The sequence below is a fragment of the Orycteropus afer genome, unplaced genomic scaffold, assembly GCF_000298275.1.
Source record: "Orycteropus afer afer isolate SDZICR_OR568_19922 unplaced genomic scaffold, OryAfe1.0 scaffold00117, whole genome shotgun sequence".
Lineage (NCBI taxonomy): Eukaryota > Metazoa > Chordata > Mammalia > Tubulidentata > Orycteropodidae > Orycteropus > Orycteropus afer.
The window spans coordinates 2662267-2688359 of NW_006921704.1; the positions used below are offsets into that span (position 1 = coordinate 2662267).

At 39.3% G+C, this 26093-nt stretch overlaps 1 protein-coding gene across 1 annotated transcript in view; it reads right to left on the reverse strand.

Annotated features, from left to right (window-relative positions):
• The window catches only part of CLDN10 (claudin 10), a 32538-nt gene extending 14552 nt beyond the window's left edge, over positions 1-17986 (reverse strand). The window contains exons 1-3 of the mRNA XM_007944006.1: positions 17761-17986; positions 11110-11271; positions 10940-11021 (exon numbers count right to left, since the gene is read on the reverse strand). Of these exons, the coding sequence (XP_007942197.1) occupies positions 10940-11021; positions 11110-11271; positions 17761-17980 (464 nt within the window). The 5' untranslated portion in view covers positions 17981-17986. The remainder of the gene's footprint in view (positions 1-10939; positions 11022-11109; positions 11272-17760) is intronic.
• Between the last annotated feature and the right edge of the window lie 8107 nt (positions 17987-26093).

Genomic DNA, 26093 nt, shown 5'->3' on the forward strand with positions numbered 1-26093 from the left:
GTACAGGCATGTGAGTTAAACATTTACCTCAAGTAGACACACTCCCTAGAGAGAACAATCATGGGAGAAGGAAGGGCTTCTTATGCACAGGGAGACAGCTCAGGGTGCAGGAGAGTATGGAGGGATGGTCACTGGGAAGAGGTAACTATGGGGAGGAGAGCTGTTGCATTGTGGTAAACTGTGGTCGATGACATGAGACAAAATATATGTGAACTGCTGTATGGAAAGTGAATTTGCTCTGTAACTCTTCACCCAAATAGAAACAAATAAATTTAAAAAAAAAAAAAAAAAAAAAAAACCCTATGGAATACAGTTCTACTCTGACACACATGGGGCCCCATCAGTCAGAGTTGATTTGATGGCAATTGATTAACCATCTGGTAGGATTATGACAGAAGCAGTGAGTAAAAGCTGATAAGACAGCATAGCAAACTGGCCAGAAAATGACTTTATGTGCTAGTCAGTAAGAACAAAATACAGTTGCCAAGCACTTGGTTTCCAAGCAAATTTTTAAGTCATGGTAGCATAACAATGCTGGTGATCTGTTGTGGCATCTGAACAAGGAGAAGTCATAGAATAACTCCTTCTTAATAGCTGAATTCTGTCTTGTTCTAAACACTTGACCCTGGCATGGATTATCCTATCCAGGAATCTATGAGCTCTTTATCAACATTAATTCATTCATAAGGTTTCATGAATGGAGTAAGTGTCAATAAACAAATATCTACAGTTTATTAAATCATGATAAAGAAAGAACAAAGAAGTCAAACATCTTGATGAGGTCATCTAGTGAGATTATTATTCTTTTCAACCTCACCCAGGAAAATTTGTTTAATCTAGAAATTTACTTCTTGAATCATCTATTGTTCATTTTACTTAGCAGAAAATAAGAATGAGAAAATGTGTCTCAAAGTAGACAGTTGTTTATTTCTAACTACTAACTATCCATCGGGAGTCTTGGTGGCGCAATGGTTAAGCACTTGGCTGCTTAACCACTGTGGCTGATGGTGATAAGGTTGGCCATTGGAACCAACCCTGAGGCCTTGCACTGCCCCAGTAAAGATTTCAGCCTCGGAAACCCAATGGTGTTCTGCCTTGCCATACAGAGGCACTATGAGTCAGAACTGACTCGATGACATAGAACAACAACAAAAGCCACAATGGTGAAAGATTTTACCTAAGTAAAGATTAAATCCTAAAGTGGAAACTAAATATATGTCATGAACAAACAATACTAGAGGTAGATTACTACACGGTTTTCAAAACTCTGAAAATAGAAAACCTTAGAGGATGAGAAAACCCAAACATAAGAATTTCTGAAGCAAATAATTTAATGATAAATGTTATACACTAAAAAAGAATAAATCTAATATCACAATGTCCTGTTTCCTCAATTATTACTTCAGTGCCATAATTTCTTGTGGTTTGAAAAGAGGTTTCTTTATGTCCATCAATTCTTACTTGGAACAGTTTGAGTAAACAAAGCAAGACATTCAGGAAGTTAGTGGTTTGGACGACAAAGCAATGGTGGGACTAATGTAATTAAATTTCAACTCCCTAGGATGGTGAATCATGCTAAGGGATATCTCTGTTACCTTAAGTTTGCAGGAAGGTGGATTTTTTTGGATGGGTAGGTATTGTTTTAATAAAAAGGAGGAAGTTGGTTTGAAATGGCCTAAAGGGAAGAATTGAGAAATAGTTTTCGAGGCTTTACATGAGCACATACTGGAGTCATGAAACATCATCATAACTTGAATGAAAGCAATGAAGCAAAACAAAAGGGGAAAATGGCAGAACACAGAAACAGTCAGATGAAACTGTTTAAACATTGAATTCTGTGAAATTATTGTAGCTTAGAGGAAAATCTTCCCAGAAACACAGTGGGAAAGGAAGTGTTTGCAAATATCCACTAAACAGAAAGTGCAATACTGTTTGTGAAAATACCGCCACAATCTTTACTGCAACTATACACGAAAAGCCACTCAGTTTTTCTCACCAAAAAAAACTCTTATTGAGTTCCTTGAACACAGTAGAAATGCAGTAGGGATTTTGTTGATGACCTCAGCTGTGTTTAGGCAACCAAGGAATGCCTTATATAGGGATGGTCTGAAAATCTACAAAGAAGGTTCATCTGGTATAGTACAGAGTCCTTCAAAACAACAACAGCAACAACACATTGTGAGATTTTTCCAGTGCATTGTAGGGTTTGGAGAATGGAGAGCAACTAGCTGCTCACCAGAAATTTAAACTACAGCATATGGCAGGCAGCTGTCTCTCACTATCCTTTCTAAGAGCCCAAATATACCAACACCCATGCCTGTGACACCATCATATCTTCTAAGGGCTGAAAATTCACTGCCATTGATTCTGACTCATAGCAACTCACAGGACAGAATAGAACTGCCCCATAGGGTTTCCAAGGATGTAAATCTTTATGGAAGCAGACTGCCTCATCTTTATTCCACAGGGCGGCTTGTGGGTTTGAACCACTGACTTTTTGGTTAACAGCCCAATGCTTTAACCACAGCACCACCAGAGCTCCTTAGGATAGGAAGGAAAGATGATATTTGGTGGTAACTGACTTAGGGAAGATTGTTGTTGTTGTTGTTGTTGTTATGTGCTGTCGAGTCAAACCCGACTCATAGCAACCCCTCCTTGGGTTTCCGAGGCAGTATCACTATAGAAGTAGATTGCCCAACCTTCCTTCTGAGGAGTGGCTGATGGGTTTGAATTGCTAGTCTTCTGGTTAGCAGTCAAGTGCCTTGGGCACTATGCTACCAGAGCTCCAATGATAATGATACATAGAGTAAGGTCAGTATGGCTTCTATTGGCACCCTCACAGAGAATTCTTCCATCTGCTGAGACAGCAGACCACTTGTCTACCTGAAATGACTGGCTCTCTATATAAGAATTTCACTTAATGGCTTTCTTTTTCTTTCCCCAAAGATAAGTGAATTAATTTCATTTCCACTTCCTACTACTATTTTTGTTTTGTTTTCATTTTTTATTGTAGTTTGTGTGAAAATCTACAGCACTAATTAGACACATATTAATGGGGGTGAAGGGAAAGGCAATATATGGAAGAAGGAGAGCAGCACACTATGACCAATGGCAAAGGAAATCACTGGGAGATTCACAAGAGTGAAAGACAACAAAGGCCAATACTATTATATACACAATTCTGCAATATTAGTAAAAACAAACAACATCTATGAGTAGATACACAGGCACACATGCAAACTGAACAGATATGGAAAGGAGACTTGGAGTACATACACCCACAAGTGTATATAGGTTTGGCAGAGGATATTTCTACATACAGATGGATCTTGGCTGAAAACAAAGAATACCAGAAAGATGTTTACTTGTGTTTCATTAACTATGCAAAAGCATTTGACTGTGTGGATCATAACAAATTATGGATAACATTGAGAAGAATGGGAATCCCAGAACGCTTAATTGTGCTCATGAGGAAACGATACATAGACCAGGAGGCTGTCCTTTGGACAGAACAAGGGGGCACTGCATGTTTTAAAATCAGGAAGGATGTGTGTTACAAAATAAGTATGGTTGTATCCTTTCACCATACTTATTTAATCTGTTTTCTGAGCAAATAATTCAAGAAGCTGGACTATATGAAGAAGACTGTGGCATTAGGATTGGAAGAAGACTCATTAACAACCTGCAATATGCAGATGACACAATCTTGCTTGCTTAAAGTGAAGATGACTTGAAGCAGTTACTGATGAAGATTAAAGACCACAGTCTGCAGTGTGGATTACATCTCAACACAAAGAAAACAAAAATCTCCACAACTGGACCAATAAGCAGCATCATAATAAATGGAGAAAAGATTGAAGTTGTCAAATATTTCATTTTACTTGGATCCACAATAAACACCAATAGAAGCAGCATTCAAGAAATCAGATGCCATACTGTACTGGGCAAATCTGCTGCAAAAGAGCTCTTTAACATGCTGAAGAGCAAAGATGTCTGTCTCTTTGTAGAGTAAGGTGCACCTAACCCAAACCATGGTATTTTCAGTAGCCTAATATGCACATGAAAGCTGGACAATGAATAAGGAAGATTGAAGAGTTGATGCTTTTGAATTGTGGTGTTGGCAAAGAATAGGGCAAGGACTACCAGACGAACAACAAATCTGTCCTGGAAGAAGTGCAGCTGGAATGATCCTTGAAAGCTAGAACGGCCAGACTTTGTCTTACCTACTTTCATTTATGTCGTCACAGGGACCATTCCCTGGAGAAGGTTATCATGCTTGGTAAAGTGGAGGGTCAGTGAAAAAGGGAAAGGCCTTCAACAAGATGAATTGACACAGTGGCTACCACAATGGGCTCAGGTATGGCAAGGATTGTGAGACTGGCACAGGACCAGGCAGTGTTTCATTCTATTGTGTTTAGGGTCACTATGAGTTGGAGCCAATTCAGAAGCACCTAACAACATTTCTACATATGTACCTGTATGTCTTGAAAATATATCCAAGGATATTGTAACACACATAGGGGGCAAAGTTCTAAAAACTTCTTAGCCACACACCTTGATGGAATGACTTCCTGGGCTTGGAGACTTAGGACTACAGTCTCAGGGGACATCAGGTCAAGTGGCATAACATAGTTCACAAAGATAATGCTCTACATCCTATTTTGGTGAGGCTTCTTTTTCTTTTTTTATGGTCTACCATAAAGCAGGCACTGCATTAAGTAAAGATAGAAATGAAAAAACATATTGTTTGACCTCACGGAACTTACTCTCATGTAGATTGATCAAGACACCAAAGAAATAATCAGAACCTTCCTCTGGTGGTACCATCCAAATCCCAGCTCACCAAGTATCAATGCTGCCATGAGCTTTTAGTCTTCAAAATATTACTAATGTCATGCACAAACTCAATCATAAGTACCAATTATTAGATTCAAGCTAAGAAAGTACTATTTCCTAGACTATCTGAAATCAAAATCTTGATTTAAAAATTATGATACTATTAAGACATAGGAACCACCATCCATCTATCAGTTTGTCATACTGTGGTAGCTTGTAGACAGTAGGAATGCAGTAAGCATTTTGTTGAATGATGTTGCTATGAAGCTGGAAGCTATTCTGCCCCTATTTCAAATACCAGCAGGGTCACTTCTGGCAGACTGACTTCAGTGGCGCTTCCAGACTGAGACAAACTAGGAAAAAAGGGCTGGTGATGTGTTTCCAAAAATTGGCCAATGAAAACCTTATGGATTACAACAGAACACTGTCAGACTCACTTACTTTGGACATGTCATTAGGAAGGATCAATTGCTAGAAAAGGACACCGTGTTTGGTAAATTAAAAAGCCAAAAAGGGTTTGGGAGACCCTTGGTGAGATGGACTGGCACAACAGGTGCAACACTGGACTCGTATATACTGGCTATTGTGAGGATGATGCAGGACTGGGCAGCATTTCATCCTGTAGTACATAAGGTTGCCATGAGTCAGAGGGATCTTACTGGTATCTATCTATCTATCTGCCTCCCTACCTACCTATTTATCAATCTGTGACCTATGAAACTGGTTTACTTTGTGCTACTCAATTTGTACTTTATTGATCTTCCTGATTTTCATCTCCTCTCCTTCACTAGAATGGGTTGATAAATGGAAAACAAGTCAAGTTAGTCTATTTACTATTTTTTAAGAAATGATTTTAATTTAAATGAAGCCTGTGAATTGCTATAGTTGTCATGATACTTTTATGTTTCTTCTTTTCTATCATTGTGGGTAATTAGAATCTGATTGTATTGCTAATTCTCAGGCTGTAATAATTCCTTGATCCACTTGGGTTGGATTCAAGTCCTTTTTCTTTGTGTAAGGCACTGCAGGAAACACAGAGATAAGAGAAGGTCCCTATCTTAAGGAGCTAACAAGTTCTCTATATGCAGATTATCTATAAAGTCTGTATTTTCTATAAGGCCTTTGTATGTAGAGGCCATTATTTGTAAGTATTAACAATTTATAAATAATGCTGTTCTCATAACACATAGCCCTTGTGTTTTCAGTTACATAAGGTAATTAGAAAACTGTAGATATCATATGTTTTAAGTGTTTGCAGAACAGAGCTAATAAATCTATAAGGATAAGCCACAAATTAAATAGTACCCACAATTAAAAAGTAATCATAACAGTAGCTAATACAAGATAGTTGCTCAGTGCCAATAAATTCTAAGCATATATATGTATGTATACATGCATATGTGTATATATACATACATATATATACACATATATGTAGATACCACCCATACATATAGAGAGCTCTAGTGGTGCAGTGTTAAGCATTCAAATGCTAACCAAAAGGTTAGTGGTTTGAATCCACCAGCTGCTTCATGGGAGAAAGATGAGACAATCTGCTTCCATAAGGATTTACAGCCTTGGAATCCCTACTGGGAAGTTCTATTCTGTCCTATAGGGTCACTATGAGTTGGAGTTGACCTCATGGCAGTGGGTTTGGTTTGGATTTTATGTATGTGTATGTGTGTGTGGGTATGGTTGGGCAATCCTACTTCCGTAGTGATACTGCCTCGGAAACCCAAGGAGGGGTCGCTATGAGTCGGGGCCGACTCAACGGCACATAACAACAACAACAACGTGTATGTGTGTGTAAAATGCCTTAGGCACTATACCACCAGAGCTTTATATATACATACACACACACGTGTATTTGGATACATATGTGTATATACATATATATGTGTGTGTACATAAATATGTATATATATTCTCTCAACTCTCATAGCAACTGCAAGAGACAGTACTATTATTACCTCTGCTATATAGATAAAACTATAGACAGAGAGAGCAGGCACAGACAGAAGGAGAAATGCTAGGAGGCCAAAAGTGGGAAGGGGGTGGTTCAATATAACACTAAGAATTTGGAAAAGAGAAAAACCTGTCATAGTACATAATTACTGAACTGAGATTATTCAAAATCTGAAAAGGGAATAAGAAATTCCAAAGCTACTAAAATGAATGAGGTGACTAAGCATATAACAAGCAAAGAAAGAAAATCACCCAAAGGGCAGATTTAAGTTACTGTATGTACAGAAATATGCTGTGACCTTTTGAGAAAGATTCAGATGATTTTCAAGATCCTGTCAAAGACATCTTTAGTAACTGTCATAAAAATATAAATAGTGACGTAAAAAAGACAATCCAGAAAAATTAGCCATATTGTAAACCATGACAAATACTGTTTTGTTGTATATTTAGCTCTGGTAGCATAGTGGCTAAGACACTTGCCTGCTAACCAGACGGCTGGCGGTTCAAACCCACCAGCCACTCCTCGGAAGGAAGGTTGGGCAATCCTACTTCCGTAGTGATACTGCCTCGGAAACCCAAGGAGGGGTCACTATGAGTCGGGGCCGACTCGTCAGCAAACAACAACAAACCTAAAATGAAAATTGCAGTTTCATTTAAATATCTGAATGCTTGGTTCCTGATTTTCAGAAGCACAGTCTCTGTTTTCACTTCAGTCTTTGGTGTCATGTACACCTGTTCAAATCTCATTATCAAAAATAAATTAGGAGTAAATGTACAAATCAGGACACATTTTTATAAAATAGGCAAGAGAACAAAAGTTGGATTGGGGCCCAAGATGGCTGTTTTTGTATCCAACTTAATAAACTCTCTGAATAACAGCTATTCTTTAAATGTACAAAAGAAATCCCTTTGATGAATAGGATATTCAGCATATTGTCACCAAAATTATGAATGAGAATATTATAAGCCATGCATTCTACAGCAAACATTCCAGAGTCAGACCACCTGGTTCAAATCACAGTTTAGTCAGCCTCCTAGTGTAGTTCCCTTGGACATATTCTTTGGCCTCTTTCCTCATTTTTAAAACGGTTTGTAAGAATTAAATAAAAATAATATTTGCAATGCTCTGAAAGGAGTGCTTGGCACATGGTAGCAGCTTGACATCTTAGTTATTATTTTCATTATATACATTTAAAAAAACCCTGTTGCCACTGAGTCAGAATTGACTCAATGTGTTACAGAGTAGAACTGAGCTCCACAAACATTCTAATTTACATATACATATACCAAAGACAGAACTGGAAAATTACAGTTCTGAAGATTCCTGAATCCACCAGAAAGGAGTGCATACTTAACCAAATATTGTAGAAATTACTTTTTTTTTTTAATTCTATAATCACTCACTCACTGCCATCGAGTCAATCTCGACTCATAGAGACCCCTCCTTGGGTTTCCGAGGCGGTATCTCTATGGAAGTAGATTGCCCAGTCCCTTCCAAGGAGTGGCTGGTGGGTTTGAACTGCCAGCCTTCTGGTTAGCAGTCAAATGCCCTTAGGCACTATGCCACCAGACTTCCTAATTCTATAATGGATGATCTGAAATCTGAAAGAGAATTACTAGTCTGATTGATAGCACTACACACATATACCCATGTGGTTTTGTACAGAGGTGTGGGGCTATGTTCTCACGTAAGACAAAATATTTGATATAAATATTATTATTTCTGATTTGATTTCCCTGGGGTTTTCCAATCCAAAGAAACTAGCCTAGGGAAACTGTAAAAAGTAACAGCCCATGGTTCTAAAAACAAACAAACTGATGTGTCATGCCAAAGCATTCATCTGCAGCTGAGAAAGTACCATCGGGGTTATCTGTGCCATGCTACTAGAACATTTTTAGAAAAACTTTTTAAAGGAAGGCTGTGGAACTTGTTAAGGAAGTAGTTTACAGTAAATATAAAAGGCCAATTAAGAAACCTAGCCCAGAGACTGGCATCTGGCAATTTTGGATGGTCAACAACCAAACCAACCTTTTTTTTTTTTTTTTACCTTTTCATTGTTATTTGGGTGAAACTTTACAAAAGAAGATTCATTTTACATTCAAGAGTTCACATACATTTTGTTTAATTAATTAATTACAGTGAAATTTTAATGTTCTATCATCACATTTGTCACTCTTCTTTCTCATCTTATACCTGTCTTCCACTTTTCTTCTACTTGACTTCAATTTTATACTGTTCAATGGATAAATTATCAGTCTTATGCCTTGAGCTATTTAGAGGCAAGCCATTATTGTAACATGAATAGTGGAAACAATCCAAATATTCCTCACCTGATGAATGGATAAACAAAATATGATATATCCATACAGTGAAATATTTTTTGGCAATAAAAGCAATTAAATACCGATATAAGCTATGAAATCAATGAGCATTGAAAATATCATGCTAAGTGAAAGAAGTCAATCATAAAGTCCACATATTATATGATCCCACTCACATGAAACTTCCAGAACAGGGAAATCTATAGAAACCAAACATAATTCAGTGGATGCTTAGGGCTGGAAGATGGAGATACAGAAGGAGGTTATAGCTAAAAGGTATGTTGTTGTTATGTGCCGTGCAGTTGGACCTGATTCATAGCGATCCCTCCTTGGGTTTCTGAAACGTTTTTGAGGTGATGAAAATGTCCTAAAAATTGACTATGGTGATGATTACCCAACTCTGTCAATTTACTAAAAACCAGTGGGTTGTACACTCTAAATGGATAAATTATATAGTAATATAGTATGTGATTATGTCAATAAAGTTGTTGAAAAACAAAAACTCCAAAACAAGACATTATATAATATGAATGATCCGAGAAGCTAGACTATCTGAAGAAAAACATGTCATCAGGATTGAAGGAAGGCTCATTAACAATCTGAGATACGCAGACGATACAACTTTGCTTGCTGAAAGTGAGAATGACTTGAAGCACTTACAGATGAAGATTAAAGACTACAGTCTGCAGTATAGATTACACCTCAATATAAAGAAAACAAAAATCCTCACAACTGGACCAATAAGCAGCATACAATAAATGGAGAAAAGACTGAAGTTGTCAAAGACTTCACATTGCTTGGTTCTACAATCAATGCCAATGGAAGCTGTAGTCAAGACATCAAAAGAGGTATTGTGTTGTGCAAATCTGCTGCAAAATACCTCTTTCAAGTGCTGAAGAGCAAAGATAACTCCTTGAGGACTAAGACGTGCCTAACCCAAGCCATGGTATTTTCAATCACCTCATATGTATGTGAGAGTTGGACAATGAATAAGGAAGACTAAAGAAGAGTTGATGCTTTTAAGTTGTGTTGTTGGTGAAGAATGCTGAAAGTACTGTGGACGCTAAAAGACTAACAGATCTGTCCTAGTAGAAGTACAGCTGGAATGCTCCTTGGAAGCAAGAATGGCCAGACTTTATTTAACCTACTTTGGTCATATTGTCAGAAGGGATCATTCTCTGGAAAAGGATGTCATGCTTGGTAAAGTGGAGGGTCAATGAAAAAGGGGGAGGCCCTCAATAAGATGGACTGTTACAGTGGCTGCAGCGATGGGCTCAGGTATAGCAAGGATCGTGGGGCTGGCACAGGATGAGGCAGTGTTTGGTTCTGTTGTACATAAGGTCGCTATGAGTAGGAGGTGACTCGACGGCACATAACAACAACAATATGAATAAAGTTATTTAAGTGACTCTTTTGTCAATGTAAATACTAAATAATTCCTGGTGACACAGTGTTTAAAGTGCTCGGCTGCTAACAGAAAGGTGATCAGTTGGAACCCACGAGCCACTCTGCAGGAGAAAGATGAGGCAGTCTGATTCCATAAAGATTGACAGCCTTGGAAACCCTTTGCAGCAGTTCTACTCTGTCTTATAGGGTCGGTACGAGTCAATCAATTCTATAGTAGTGCGTTTGGTTTTGGTTTTTGTCAACATATCAAACAATATTTTAAATATTGAATGGTATCATTAAATATCTTTTATCAGAATGTCTCACTTCCACATGCTGTATAGGAAATTCATATATCTTAATTTAGAATACACACACACACAAACATTTTCTGTGAGCTGAAAAGATACAGACTGTGAAAAGTGCTTACTTTTGCTCAACATAGAGAGGGTCAAAGAATTCCGTTGTGATTTTATTTGCATACAGGGAGCAGCCAGTCATTGAGCACAGACCTAAAAAATACCAGAGGGAAAATACTATTGTGAGTATTAACTCATTAATATCGTGAAGTACATTGTCTGGAAGAAAGTTACTATTTACCTGACAGGATGAATACAATTCCAGCCAAACAGGCAATTTTAGCTTTGGCTTTATCTGAGCCTCCGACTTTGGTACACTTCATTCCAAACAGTGCAAATATGGAACCAAAAAAGCCCAGGCTGACAGCAGCAATCATAAGTCCTCTACATGCCTGGATATAACCTGCAATTAGAGTATGTCATTTTATATTAACATAAAACATATGGCTATGAAGGGTAAATCCTCATTTTACATCAACATTCTGAATGATTATTCTCTTTTCAAAGAAAAAACACTCCATACTGTTTAAAACAAATGGCAAGATAAGCAAGAAAGGAAGGCAAGTTCATCTGTACTCAGTGCCTTATTTCTATGCCACACACTTTTAAGCATGGCTTGCACATAATCCCTATGATGGATCTCTTGGTACTATTATTCCCATTTTCATTGATGAGGAAACTGAGGAATACAAAGTTACATGATATGCCAGAGAGGAACTAATAAGAGGCAGAAAGGGATTCCATCCTAGATTTGATGCAAAGTCCATGCTATGAGAAATATCTGCCACTGTCACAACCTTCTAATTTGTCCACACATGGGCTTTTTAAATACATGATTTAGTAGGTTTGCCTTTATAAAAGTATAAAATTTATAATTGGACAGCAAATCACTCAAATAGTCAAAGCGTCCAATATTAGTGAAATCTTCTAAAGGCAACTAACTGAAATATCATCTTGAACCATAGAGAATGTACATCATGAACTATCTTAATGACACTGTACTATTTTTAGGGCATATAAAATATATTTGGGTTTGAAAAAGCATTGTTTAGTAGAAGAATAACATAGTCATTACACCAACTGTTTGCATATAAACGTGTGCTTTCAAAGTATGTTCTTTTGATCATTCCCCCGTACATGTATTTGCACCATTCATTTTCTTAGCCACATATTCGTCATCACAGCCAGGGTGATAGCATACTTTAGCCCAGCTTTTGTCCAAGCCCTAACAAATTTTTAATTAATAGAGTTTAAACCAGTAAGCTTTTAACACATAAGGTCATTTTTCATTTCAGTCTGAAACAGTGTCATATTTCAGTCTGAAATATGAATAGTATACTAATATTAGGTATACTTACTTATGAGGTGTAAGAAAATATTTACTAAGCAAATGAACATGTATACACACATCAGGTTTACATTTGAAATTAAATAGTTTAATTTGAAAGAATTCTACATGCCAAGATACAGCAAATCTATTATTAGTGCTCAGGCAAAGCCTACAGTAAAATTTTCATTCTTTCCCAAAGAAACATGGACTAGAGGTCACCTATCAGCATTTATTCCCTGAATTTATGATGATCATCATCTTAGAATGACTATTTATAGTTTTATCATAGGATGCACTTTTAGGAGCAAAGGGGAGATGTTCCACTCCATTGCAACAAACTTCAGGCCTTTCCAAATTCAGACTGCAATTACAATGGCCTCCTGTTTTATAATGTGAACTATTCCTGGACAGAAAATAATGTCACTGAAGGTAAGGCTATCAAAAATAGCAAGAGTAACTTATTTTTAGCAAAACAAGGTAATGGGATGAATTTTTATGGCAATAATCATATAGCAGAGCTATCTGGGTCTCTGCTGCCAAACACTGAGTCAATTCGATTTTAAGCTTCAACCCTAAAGTCCCCCAGCCAGAGCCCAGGTAGCACAGCCAGAGGCACAGAGAGAAAGATAAGAAACCTGTTAGTCTCTTGCAAAATTAAAAGAGTCTATCATAAAATTGGCTTATCATTTGCAATGAAAGCTATTGGGTTTGATCATTTCTTAAGATTTATTCTAATTTATGGCTTTGAGGTATTTTATCCGACTTTGACTACAAGCACTAATAAACGACGAAAAAAAAAAATGAAGGTGGAATGGCTAAGCATCCATAATATCAAAAAATGAAACTATACTAGACAGCCTTATCCTGCACCATAGTTTACATTTACTTTAGTTATCTTATAAACTTTGTTAACAGAAAATACTGAAGGTTAAGTTCTACAATCTGGTCACATAGAACACAGAATACATTTTCCCAGGTGGTTAGAATCCCAGGCCAGGCCATTTAATCCTTAATTTGACTGGTAAAATAACAGTAGTCCTTAAACTTTATTTATCCACTCCCCATACATTTCTCTGTAAATTTCTTGCTCTGAGTTCTCCCTTTCTAGCCCTAGTTCTTATAGCAGGACCTTCTTTGGTCTCTTGGCACAGCAGGAGAGGAGAGATGGAGAGAGAAGGTTCTGATATGGTCATGTCTTTCTTTAGTACCAATCAGAACACTGATTTGAAGGGCAAGGTGCCTCTCTTCAGTGTGTGAACAGCAACAGTAACTTACTAGCTTTTTATAGACAAAAAGGAGAAGTTACCGCAGAAAGTCATTTTCCATATTTTCTAAAATAGGGGGCAAAAAGCAGGGCAGAGGGTTCCTGGGAATAAACCCCCTGCCAACCATTAATGTGATCAAGACGTATGTAAGCCTGAGATTTGCAAATCAGGGGCTACCAGTGCTTTTAAACATGCAGAAACTCAGGCTTGAAGTGTCTTAGAACAAATTCTTTCAGAGTTTCTCTTTGAAAAGCAAACCTCTACAATAATGCTTTTAAACAGTTCCTGAGGGTAAAACTTATTTCAAGTAATACCATCAAGGGAAGTGGTAGTAAAAACCTCGTGAAGGAGGCCATTATTTTTGACAGGTCTTATTTATTGACACCCTTAATAGCTAATTAAAACATTAAGGTGCTGAAGCATGAACATATTGACTTAGAAGTTCTCTGAAGTATAATTTATTGTTAAGTCTCTTAGGAGAAGTGGCAAACATTTCCACTAACGAAAAGAGATGGCATATACTAAAAACAACATGGCTGAAAGTGATTCTCAGCTGAAGTGGCACTTAAAGGAATATAAGTTAACAATAAATAGAAATCATTAGCTCATTCAACTATGACATTTTCAATTAGTACAATACAGTGACTTTAAATCAATGAATTCTGTTGGATAAAAACCTTCAAGGTGCCCTTTATAAGTAAAATGTTTTCCAAAGTATGTGTACCTTATTTTAAATTTCAAACTAGCAGAAATATCCACTTGGTGGAGATAATTCACTAGTAACACATGTGCTAGGTGTTGGATTTGAGGGGGGGAAAAAGAATGTGGTTTTCTTACAACTAGTAGCTTTGTGTACTTTTTGCAAATCCTTTGGAAGAAGAGTAGTATGGGGGAAAAAGTAAGAACTCTTGAGTTTACATTACTTAATCTCTCTGGGCCTCAGTTTCCTCATCCATATAATGGAGACAGCAGCACCTACTTCACATAATAACATGAACAAAGTGACTAGTGAATGGTAAGAAACATCACCAAACCTTCCCTTCCTTAATACTGAGATTAATTCTAAGCAGAATTGGAGTTGGATTCTTAGTATGGAGTAACATTAAATCTAGACTTTAGCTTTTCCAAGCTTCATTTTCCTAACGGGTAAAACAAAAGGAAATGATATTCTCTTGTCAATGAGAAATCAGTGCATTGATCTCCTATAGGAAATTCTGAATAACAATCCTATCATCTGCACCAAGAGACTTCATCTTCCATTTAAGAGCAGCCATAGCCGTGAGGCTTCCTCTCCTTTCTTGGATTCTCTTCTCAATCTAGAGTTCTGCTTGGTTTAAGGGGAGGATTGTTTTGCTCAGGCCTGTGCCCACCACTGGCCATGGTAACATAGCTTTCTCATGTCACTTGAAAGGCAATGTCAGGAGGTTCTCAGGCATGCTACCTTCAGTAGGACTTGCCTGAGAATCAATTCCCAAAAGATGTGGCTACCCTGGAAATACACACATACAACAGACACTGAGAGGTGGCCCTGCTCAGGGAAGTCCCACCAGTAGGGGGGCAAATCAATTCTCCTTCATATGAAAATGTAGTTTTGTGCTTTAGCACTTAAAAATGTTATTCTGGGAGATACAGGAAAAATAAGCTTGTCACATTGGGATAGGGAATGCCTTCATGAGCCACAGAAGGCAAAGTCAACGAGGAAGAGATTTATTAATTTATTAGAAATTTTAAAGATCTGTATGGAAAAAAGGCACTATAAAGTTAAAAGCAAAGCAATGGCCTCAGGCTGAAATATATATAATAAACCATGAATTGACATTCAGAATTTAAAAAAAATCAAATCATTTAAACCAATAAGAAACAATAGCACCACAGGCATGCTATGGACAGGCAATTCACCAAAGAGAAAATAAAAATGGTCAATGAATATATAATAAGATGCTCAAGATCACAAATAATCAGGGAAATGCCAATTAAAATAATAAGAAGAGAATATCTCTCACCCATCACAGTGGGTGAAAAATTTATAGGTGAGAAGGTAGAGAAACAGGTGCTCTAATACAGTGTTGGTGGAATGGAATTTGGCAACGTAGGTTAAATATTAAAATGGGCATTTCACTGCCTTGACAATTTCACTTTTAAGTATCTACTCTACAGAAATACATATGTGCACAGAGAAGTGATATAAAGATTTTCAGTACAGTGCTAATAATAATGAAGAACTGGAAAGGGTCCAATGTCTAATAATGAGTAAATGGTTCAATGAACCAGTTTGTCCAGACTAGTAAATACTATGCTGCTATTAAAAAGAGTTAGTTCTGGTTGGAAAGTTATTAATTTTAGAACATTGCAGAACGACTGATTGTGTGCTATCGTTTATGTTTTTCAATCATTTTCTAGACACACAAACACATAGGAAGGCCATTTTGCAGGTTGAGTAGCATATATAAATGTCCTCCATTCTTTTTCCCACTCCCAACTAAATCTATAATTTGATCAATGAGGACTATGTCCTGCTTCTTCCTCACCACCCTACCTACCTCAGAATCAGAATTACAACAATTCTCACTTCGGAAGCATAACATGAGAACTTCACCACTCTGCACTCAATAATCTTCATGGGGCGTTTATTTCTCTCTCTTCCCTTCCCCTCCCCCCCCCAACTGTCCTATAGAAGGAAGTGTGCCCACCTGGCACACTATCTCAGGTAACCAAAAGTTACAACATAAAGAAGGCCCTTATGACAGTTACTGTCAGTTGCATATTCATGAATGTAAACCATATAAACAAGAGCCTGCCTATTCACAACATCTGCCTGGGTGTGTGCTCTGTGGAATACAGGAGATTCAACAGTAGTTCTAAGGGATAAACGGGGTTTCGGCTGCTTATTTTACACAACCAGAGGCAAACCTAACCGGGTGTCATCCTTCTAACACCAGTCAGGTATTTTCTTACACTGAGGTGTTCCATCAAATACCAATGTTGAGCAACAGTTTGCTTTTCGTGGCAAGTGCCATCTTAAGGGAATCAAATCTTGGGTCTTTTATTTACCCAGATAGGTAAACAAAAACTTGAAGTGTGGTCAGTAAAAGAAAACACCTCAAATCTAAAAAAAAAAAAAAATGTAAATGATTCCTCTTAAGTGTCTGCGGGGGATCCATCTACTTGTCTGCTGTAAAATCCTGGAAGAAGAAAGCCTAGAACTTGAACTATCATTGTGACCTGGCTGACTCGATCTTGAAACGAAAAAGAGCTGGTTTTCGTGTTGCTATCTTGCAAAACAATATAAAGCCTGGTTAACAAACCAATGTAGTTGAACATCGATAAAAGAACACGAAGGAGCCTCGGAGAGCAGACCAGGGAGGCACAAGACCCTTGCCCACCCAGTTTCTCTACAGCCTCTGCTGAGACTTCATCTGCGGCATCAGCGACATAGATTTCAGGGGTGTTTGTTTTCTTAAAACTTGGAGAAAGTACTAAAGTCTAACCAGATAATTTGCAGAAACGTTTTTAAATGGTGGCGGGGGACGGAGGGGAGTTGAGAACTCACTGCAGTATTTTTTTCTGCCTAAAACAACAAAGGCATTTGACTGCTAACCAGAAGGCTGGCGGTTCAAACCCACCAGCCACTCCTGGGAAGGCAGGTTGAGCAATCTACTTCCGTAGAGTCACTGCCTCGGAAACCCAAGAAGGGGTCTCTATAAGTCGGATTCTACTCCATGGCAGTGAGTTTGGTTTTTGTTTTGGAACTTTTAAAAGAGCCAACAAAACGTCTAAAAGGAGTTAAATGGAAGCACATCTGGCTTTCAACGACACCGCGTTAATAAGAACCGAGCTCTATGGATAGAGGAGACCAAGCCCCGCAGCGTGAACTCTGCGTCTGGTGGGTGTGTGGTCCTGACTATGCCTGAGAATTGGGATCCTACAGTCGTGTCCTCGACTCTCAGACAGCAAGGCGGCTCCCCCTCCACCCTCGACGAGCGGGCGTCCTCCCACCCGGGCCTGCCTGTGTACCCCCTTTCCCAGGGTCTCAGGCTCTGACAAGAGCCCCCGCAGGGCAGCCGGACAGGGACTGGGACGGGGAGCGGCGAGCAAGGGGACTGTCTCCAGCTCCCTCAGGCCCTGGGAGGAGCTCGAGGCCAAAGCTCGGATCCTGGCCAGGGGTCCCACCAGGGGCTGCGGGGCAGAAGGGAGCTCCCGGGCATCCCCACTCCCGCGCCCTCCGGCCCAGAGGATGCCCCTGTGGATTGGTCAGTGAGGTGTGAGGGCCGGGGTCCGGGGGCGAGGGGATGCAGACCGTCCAGCGCCAGCATGGAAGGGAAGTCCTTGCAGTTGGAGACGCCAGTGGAGTCGGTAACGCACGTCTTCCATAGGTTGGCCCAATAGGTGGCGGTGGTGATGACCGTGCCGTCGATAGTGGACACTTTCCAGTAGTCAGTGGGCAGAGTGGAGGACACCAGTACCCAGCCAGAGATGGAGACCATGAAGGCGATGATCTCCGAGGCCGTGTTCGCCATGCCGCCGGCTGCAGCCTCGCTCGCGCACCCACTCGGCGCCGCGACCCCCGTGCGCCCAGCCCGCAGCACCCGGCCCCGCGGCTCCGCCTCTCCGTCCGTCGCCGCCTCCGCCCTCCGCCCGCCTGGCTGTAGCTTCGGCTCAGGAGACTCAGCGCTAGGGGGCGCGCGAGGCCCTGTGGACCTGAGCACCAGCCTGCGTGGGCAGGGAGGGTTCGGTGGGCGCTTCACCCGCCTCCTGCCCGTGAGCTGGCCCAGCGCCCAAAGTCAGGAGGAAGGCAGGTCGGCGCTCCCTTCTGCCCCACGCCCCCTTGCATCTCCGGGGCTGAGTGACCGCAGAGAATGGTTCTCCTGTTGGAGAGGAGCAGGGGCCGAGTGACTGCCGGATGTGGACAACCTGTTGTACTCCCCGCCCTCCCGCTATTAAACCACCCCTCCCCTCGCCAAGGCTAGTCAGGGCAAATAGTTTGGCTTCCAGAGTACCTTGTAAAGCCGTTCGTGTGCCCTGAAAGGACACGGTCTGGTAACACAGCCCTCGGTTTTCTGAACGCTAAAGGTTTTCGTGCCACCCTTGTTTTAGTGACCCTGTTTGCCTTGTCAACGAGGGATCACTATGCAGATTTGGGGCTCAAAACTGCCCTTGCCCAAAGAGCTCCGCAATTCTTTTTGACCTGGTGGTAGGTGGAAAGTAAATGTGAAGTGGTGCGTGACACAGGCCTAAACTCAACAGCATATGGAGAGCACAGACTCCATCAGAACCTTCATTACAATCTTGAACTTAAAATATCTGAGCCATAATGCTGTCCTGTTTACGCATGCATTTAAGACGTTTCCTGTAGGTCCCTTCTAGCTCCGGTTCTATGAGTCTATTCTATGAAGTGATGATGGGTCTCTCAAGGTGGAAATTTTACTCTCTCTTGTTTTACCTGTTAACTACCCCTACCCTTGAGAGCTCTGGTAGCATAGTGCCTAACACACTTGACTGCTAACCAAAAGGCTCGTGGTTCAAACCCACCAGGCACTCCTGGCAAGGAAAGTTGGGCTATCTACTTCTGTAGTGATACTGCCTGGGAAACCCAAGGAGCGGTAGCTATGAGTCGGATCTGACTCCATGGCACATAACAACAACAACCCTTGTGCCTAATAAAGAACAACTCATTCATTCATTTGTTCATTCCTTCATTGCTGTCTGAAGGTAAACATAAAGATCAGAGTGCCTCCCAGCCCCTAAGGTCTCAAATCTGGCCATCTATGAGAGAGCAAAGACACTGGCTTTATTATGGGGCTTTTATTTGTTCACTTAAAGTTCTTTCACTTCTTTGTATGTGCTTTCAGGATTTGCTTCTTGCCAAAAGTAACTAAAGATCTAAAATCTGTAAGTAAATCTAAAATAAAGCTTTTGCTCTCCCTTTGTTTCAAAATCTTTATGCAGATCTTTGGTGCATTGAGAAGAACTTTTAAATTCCTTGTGTCACTTTTTTTTTTTTTTTAACCAGATGAGGGAATGAAATTAGAGGTGACTGTGGAGGAGAGGGGAGCTCTGGTGACATTTGTCTGCTAACCAGAAGCTAGTGGTTCAAACCCACCAACCACTGCTCGGAAGGAAGGTTAGGCACCTTACTTCTGTAGTGATACCACCTCGGGAACCCAAGGAGGGGTTGCTATGAGCCAGATCCGACTCAGTGGCAGTGAGTTGGTTGGTGGTTTGTTGGAGGAGAGAGAGGAGCTCTGGTGGTGCAGTGGTTAAAGCATTTATACCCTTGGAAACCCCATGAGGCAGGAGTTTGGTTTGGTTTGGGAGGAGAAAACATCCTTGGGTGAAGCAAATCGGTTTGCACTTAGCTACTAACTGAAAAGTTGGCAACTAACTAAAAGGTTGGCAGTTCAAAGCTAACTAGCTGCACCTGGGAAGAAAGCCCAGGTGATCTACTTCTGAAGGAGTGAAGCACTGCTCTGAAACACCTGGAGTCTCCATGAAGTGCCCCTTCACTAAATGGCATGAAGCTAGCTCTTTTCTTTTTTGTTTTTTAATAGAGGAGAGAGGAGATGAGGCTACAGACTCATAAAAACTTAGATTTGGAAGGAATATCAGAGATCCTGAAGACAAGCTTCATACTCAACACAATGATCCTGTCTATAGCCCATGTTCTACCTTTCAGGGCTGGAGGTTCAATATATGGCAAGGTATGAGTTCTATTTCATTTATTTTTTGGCAGCCCTTTTAGAAAGTTTTTCTTTATACTAAATCTGAATTGGTCTCCCCTTAACTTCCACCCAAATGTCCATAATTCTGTGATCTGAGACCACACAGGTAAGTCCTACTCTCTGGGCTATGTAGCAACTCTTAGGAGGTGCGTCTGTGTGTGCTTGCCCATCTCATGGTTGCAAATGGCAGTTAAGGTGCAGATGGTTTGCCTGCTGGATGCTGACATGGTGATGTGTCACTCTAGTTCTGCTCTTGGTCCCAACTTGTCCTGGTGTGTCTTGTCAGGTTCACTGGTGAGTCAAATCTACAAACAAAGCTGGAGAAGCAGTGATCTAACCTCTTTCTTCTCATCTTCCCTGCTATTCAAACCAGTCACCTTTGAGTATTGACTATAAAATGTCCTCTATTCTTTGTAAGATTTGCTTTGTAAGATGCTTTTATCATCTAGTTTTTTGCCCTCCAGCATATTCCCACATTATGTCTATGCCATGTTCCTTTCTCAATGATCTGCCTATTTCTGGTTCAGTTTACTATTCAGAAAACACAGAAAGTCATTAACCATACATTCCCTAGGTAGTTTAATAAAATTAAGAGTTGGGCAATTTTGGTTTTGTGCTTTATTTTCTGCCTCATTTCACAGTTTCTTTATTTGCTTATGTCTTGCTCCTGAAAGGTACTCACTAAATTTGTTGATTATTTCTGTTTTCACAAAACAAACCCCTGATTTAATGTTGACACACAGAAACATTGTATTGTGACCTTTAGGACTCAAGCATTTTCTAATTTATTAACAGGTTGGTTATAAATTCCACTGTTTGGAACCAATTTTTTTTTAAAGAAACAAATATGAAAAATGATTTGGTGTTTTAGACTAGCTGCAAAAAGTTTAATAGAGCTCTATTACCTATTATACTTGAAAAATCCATAAATCTTGGTCTTTATTGCAGTATAACTTCTTGAGGAAACAAGTTCTGAATTCCAGATTGGAACTCCAAGAAGGAATTGCCCCTACCCCACTCCCCACCCAGTGCGTCACCAGAGCAATTAAATCACAGTCTCTGGGGATGGGCCGTGGTAGTGAAATTTCTAAAGCTTCCAATGTGCAGCCAGTTTGGGTAACATGGCTCACTGGTTGAAATTCATGTACATACGTATTAACAGTTAATTTAGCTTAACAGATGGTGTGTATTATTTAGAGGAAGGATATTAATCTCTTCCCACCAAAGAAGGAAATATTCTTTGATGGTAGAGATTATAACACAAATTCAACTTAAAAGAGGTTGAATATACTTCTTGTTGTTGTTGTTTTGCCAGCCTTCTGGTTAGCAGTCAAGTGCCCTAGGCACTACGCTACCAGAGCTCCCTGAATATACTACAAACAATATATAAGTTAAGATCTATCTAAATTAATAATAATGCCGGAGGAAACAGACGAGGTCATCATGCCTGTGGATTTGATTACTTTTACTTTTCTCCTTTGTCCCTTTTCTTTCTATGAAGAAGACAACCCTAAACTCTCTTTCTTCTCTGGAAGGTACTGCATAGTTCCTATAAAAAGTAGTATTTTAGAGCCTTCAAGTGCCTAATCAAAGAATGAAAAATGTTGATGTTCATTAATACCAAAAGACTATTATGGAATGAATCAAGCATTTATTTTAGAATCTGAAGCTTTTCAAACCAGTTTAGTCAGAAGAAACTTAAAACTATTACAGAGGACCACATAATCTCACATAAGAATGCCCAGAAAAGAAAAGGAACCAAACAGAGAAAAATTTTAAAAAGTAATAGATAAATGGCATATTTCTCTTTAAGATTATAGAGTACAACATAACCTTTGTAGTTAATCTGCAAACTGATTTACAGACAGTAGCTTTCAACTGATAAATGCTTCCTTATTTTCTTTAGTATTCAGTTCACTGAGATTTTTATATAACTATTCATAACAAACTATTTATAATTTAAATATAAAAAAGAATACAGCAAAAAAAAGTTGATTTCTCCAAATTAAAATGCTATCTTAATTAATAATTTGGTGCTTCCCAATATGAAATTTATTAATTTATCTATAAATTAATAACATTGAACTGAAGACATTTAACGTCTGTAAGCATTTTCTGACTTTGTCACTTTTGAGACCTAAGCATCTAAGATAGGCACTGGAAGTTATTTCTTTGGCATTATTATGGTTAGTGAGGAAAAATAGAGGATCCCCCGACCCTGATGTTGTTCAGTAGGAGTGCAAACCAGTTTAGCCGACTGAACAGGAGATTTGCAGAAATTCTTTACTTGAGATTCAATTCACCTGCCAAACAACACAGGTGTGCCTTTCAACAGCTCAAGGATTTTCTAAGCATCAAATTTGGTTTCAGTGTACATTAGCTTCTTCCTAGATTCCAGTGAGATGGCATGCCGATAATCAGGTGGGAAGAAACAGGGAAGACATGTAAATAAGGTATTAACTATAAAAACAACTGCCCAGGAGCCAAATATTGTTACACCATGTTAAAGAACAAATTAATGCCAGTACCAAGCTATTAAAAAAGCATATCTGTATACTTTTTTTCCTCTTATGTTAATGCTATACAGTCATTCTATGGTATTTATAACCTACTTAGTATGAAAGGTACAGAATGATAAGAATAATTATGCTTTTATGTTTACCTTTTATGCTTTTATTTTATGCATTTGTGCTTATCATTGCATTACTGTTCCAAATATATGTGACAAGTAAACAGGTGCCTTATTTAGGCATTTGGTAACCTCTTAGGCTGTCTCTGGGTAGTGCAAATTGTTTGTACTTGAGTACTAATCTAAAGGTTGCTGGTTTGAACCCACCAAATAGCACAGCAGAAGAAAGCCCTGCTGATCTGCTTCTATAATGATAACAGCCAAGAAAGCCCAATGCAGTTAATGATCTAGAACACCTGGGGTTGTTATGAGAAGGAATAAACTCAACAGCAATGGATTTAGGCTGTACAGAGTCAGAATGTTCCAAGGGGCCTATTACAAGATGGTGCCATATATCTTGTGGATTTTTTTTTTTCATACATTCATTTGAAGCACAATCATTTCTAATTCTGAAGTAACTGTAGATCATCTAGATTCCTCTTGAGCCCCTAGAGGGGTAAGATTTGGGCCGAGCCAGCTCATAGATGTCTTGGTGAATACCACCCCAACCTAGAATAACTCTTACTCTGGGATGTTGGACCTTTCAGGGCCTGAAGATATGTTGGATACATTTTATTGGCCAATAAGCAGGTGATGAGTATTAATTCAACCCTCCCACCTCAGCCTGGGCAGTAATGAAACCTATGTTTTGGGCAAGTCATTTTATTTCTGTGAGTTGCAGTTGTCTCATTTGTAAAATGAAGAAGTTATTCTGGATGTCCTCCACAACCACTTCCAACTCTAATGTCTCTGAGACTGTGACTCCTAATGAACTCAATTACAGACAAAATCAGCAAGGAGAGAAGAGAAGCCAGAGTTTGCCTTTGGTGCCTTCACTGCTTTCTTTTAGTCTCACTTCCTGTCATAACTTTCCTTCCTTTGCTACATTTAACTGCTGTGTATGTACATGTGGTTCAAACCCACCAGCCACTCCTCAGAAGGAAGATCGGGCAACTTACTTCCATAGAGATACCACCTCAGAAACCCAAGGAGGGGTCACTATGACTAGAATCAACTCAGTGGCAGTGAGTGGGAGTATGAGCACATGGGTGTGGTAGAGTGAGTGGAGATCTTTTAGAAACCTCTATATGTGATCTTATTTTCATTTTTATTTGTTAGAAACACATGCTAAGGTACTGTAGTTCAGTGTGTCCAGTAAAGTTTGGTGTACTTCAGTGAGCACTGTGATGTGATGGGCAGAAGGCGGGCATGAGAAGAAATTCTGGCTCCGTGTGGCCTTGGGCAGATCACCTAATCTCTCTGAACCTCAGTTCTTCAATTATAAAAAGGAAATAAATAATAGCTTTTTCAGAGTTATTGAATTAGAAACAATGTGCATAAAGGCCATAGAATGCAGTACATGCTCAATAAATAATGATTATTATGAGTTCATCCATGCTTTTTCATTTCCTTGCTCTTCTTAAAGCCATAAAATTACATTTTCCATAAGAAGTGATATTAGTCAGAGTTAGACTGACACACAGTAAGTGAATAAAGATGAATTGTATTGCAAATGTTAAAGTGAAAACCAGAAAGTGTTCAGTAGAGTACCAATAAAGGAGAGGTTAGTGCCAAGTGCAGAAGGAGAGAAACCAGAAAGTAAAAGCAGAGAGATTTGTCAAGTGGAAAGCAAATGGGGGAAGGGGGTCTTTATGAGAAGTATAGCCAAAGTGAGAAATAGAACTAGATGGCAGTTACATTTAAAAAGTGAATTATAATAATGGGGGGAAAAACTATATGATAAAGTAAGGTAAGGGTGAGAGAAATGAAGGAGAAGAAAAGAAGCAAGTAGTAAAGATATAGGGCTACTATGGAGCTCTGGTGGCACAATGGGCTGCTAACCAAATGATTGGCTGTTGCAACCCACTAGCCATTCTGTTCTGGGGCAGTTCTACTCTGCTACATAGAGTCACTATGAATGAGTGGGAATCTACTGGAAGGCACACAACCACAAGGGATAATAGAAATGGAAGCAAAGGGGGAGACAGACTAAAAGGAAGAGGGGTAAGACAGTATTGAAAAGAGAAGATAGGTGGAAGACATCGTAGAAAAAGTAGAAAATTATTTTCACAGCCCTCACCTTTCTTTACTGCTAGCTGTAAGGTGCTAGAAGGGGAACAACACATTCTAGGGCCTGGTATTATATGAAGATACTTTCATATCTCTCTGTACTTCAGGATAGAGTTAGTGAGAAGTTTCTTTCTAAACTACTCAGGAGTCTTAAGTTTGGTTTACTACATGAGACAAATTATTGGAAGTTTAAAATGAATATCTTTAGGAGTTAATATGTATTTTCTTACAAAAACATACCCATAAGCAAACAATTAATTATTCTTTCAAAATGTAGACTTTCTCTGATTTTTGTTTAATGAACACGTATATAGTGCCTGTAGCTACTCATTTAATAACAATCCTATGAAGGAGGTACTATTTTTTATTCCCATTTTACAAATGTGGAAACAGAACCACAGAGAGGTCAAGTAACTTCTCTAGGTTACTTAGCTAGAAAGTGGTGGAGGTGGGGTTTCAACTTACTCAGTTTGGCTGGAGTCTAATTCCTTTCTACTAAGTTGCCTCCTACCAAGACAACTCTTTGTACTTGGTGTACAGTATTCAGTCAATATCTATTGAGTATACAGACACAGGAAAAAATGAAGTAAACAGTTCTAGATAATTTGCATTTATCTTTATTTTTTTAGGAGAATTACTTTTATAATTAGAAATATTTCAGTAGGTTACCTTTATTTTTGTTGTATTCCACTGAGTTGATTCAAACTTTTGGTGACACTATAGAACAGAGTAGGAGCTCTGGTGGCATAGCGCCTAAAGCATTTGACTGCTAATACCAGAAGGCTGGCAGTTCAAACCCACCAGCCACTCCTCTGAAAGAAGGTTGGGCAATCTACTTCTGTAGTGATACAGCCTCGAAAACCCAAGGAGGGCTCACTATGAGTTGGGTCCGACTCGACAGCACATAACAACAACAACATAGGACAGAGTAGAACTGCCCATAGGGTTTCCTAGGAGGTAATCTTTACAGGGGTAGATTACCAGCTCTATTACACCACAGAGCCTCAGGTAGGTTCGGTCTGCAAGCCTTCAGTTACCAGGCAAGCCCGGAAGCATTGTGCTGCAAAGGCTCCTTGATAGGGTACCTAGTTTCCTTATTTAATCTCATTGTGTAACTAGAGCTTGCAATGGTTGAACTGAAGTTCACTAACAAGTTGTTTAATAGTGTCCTGA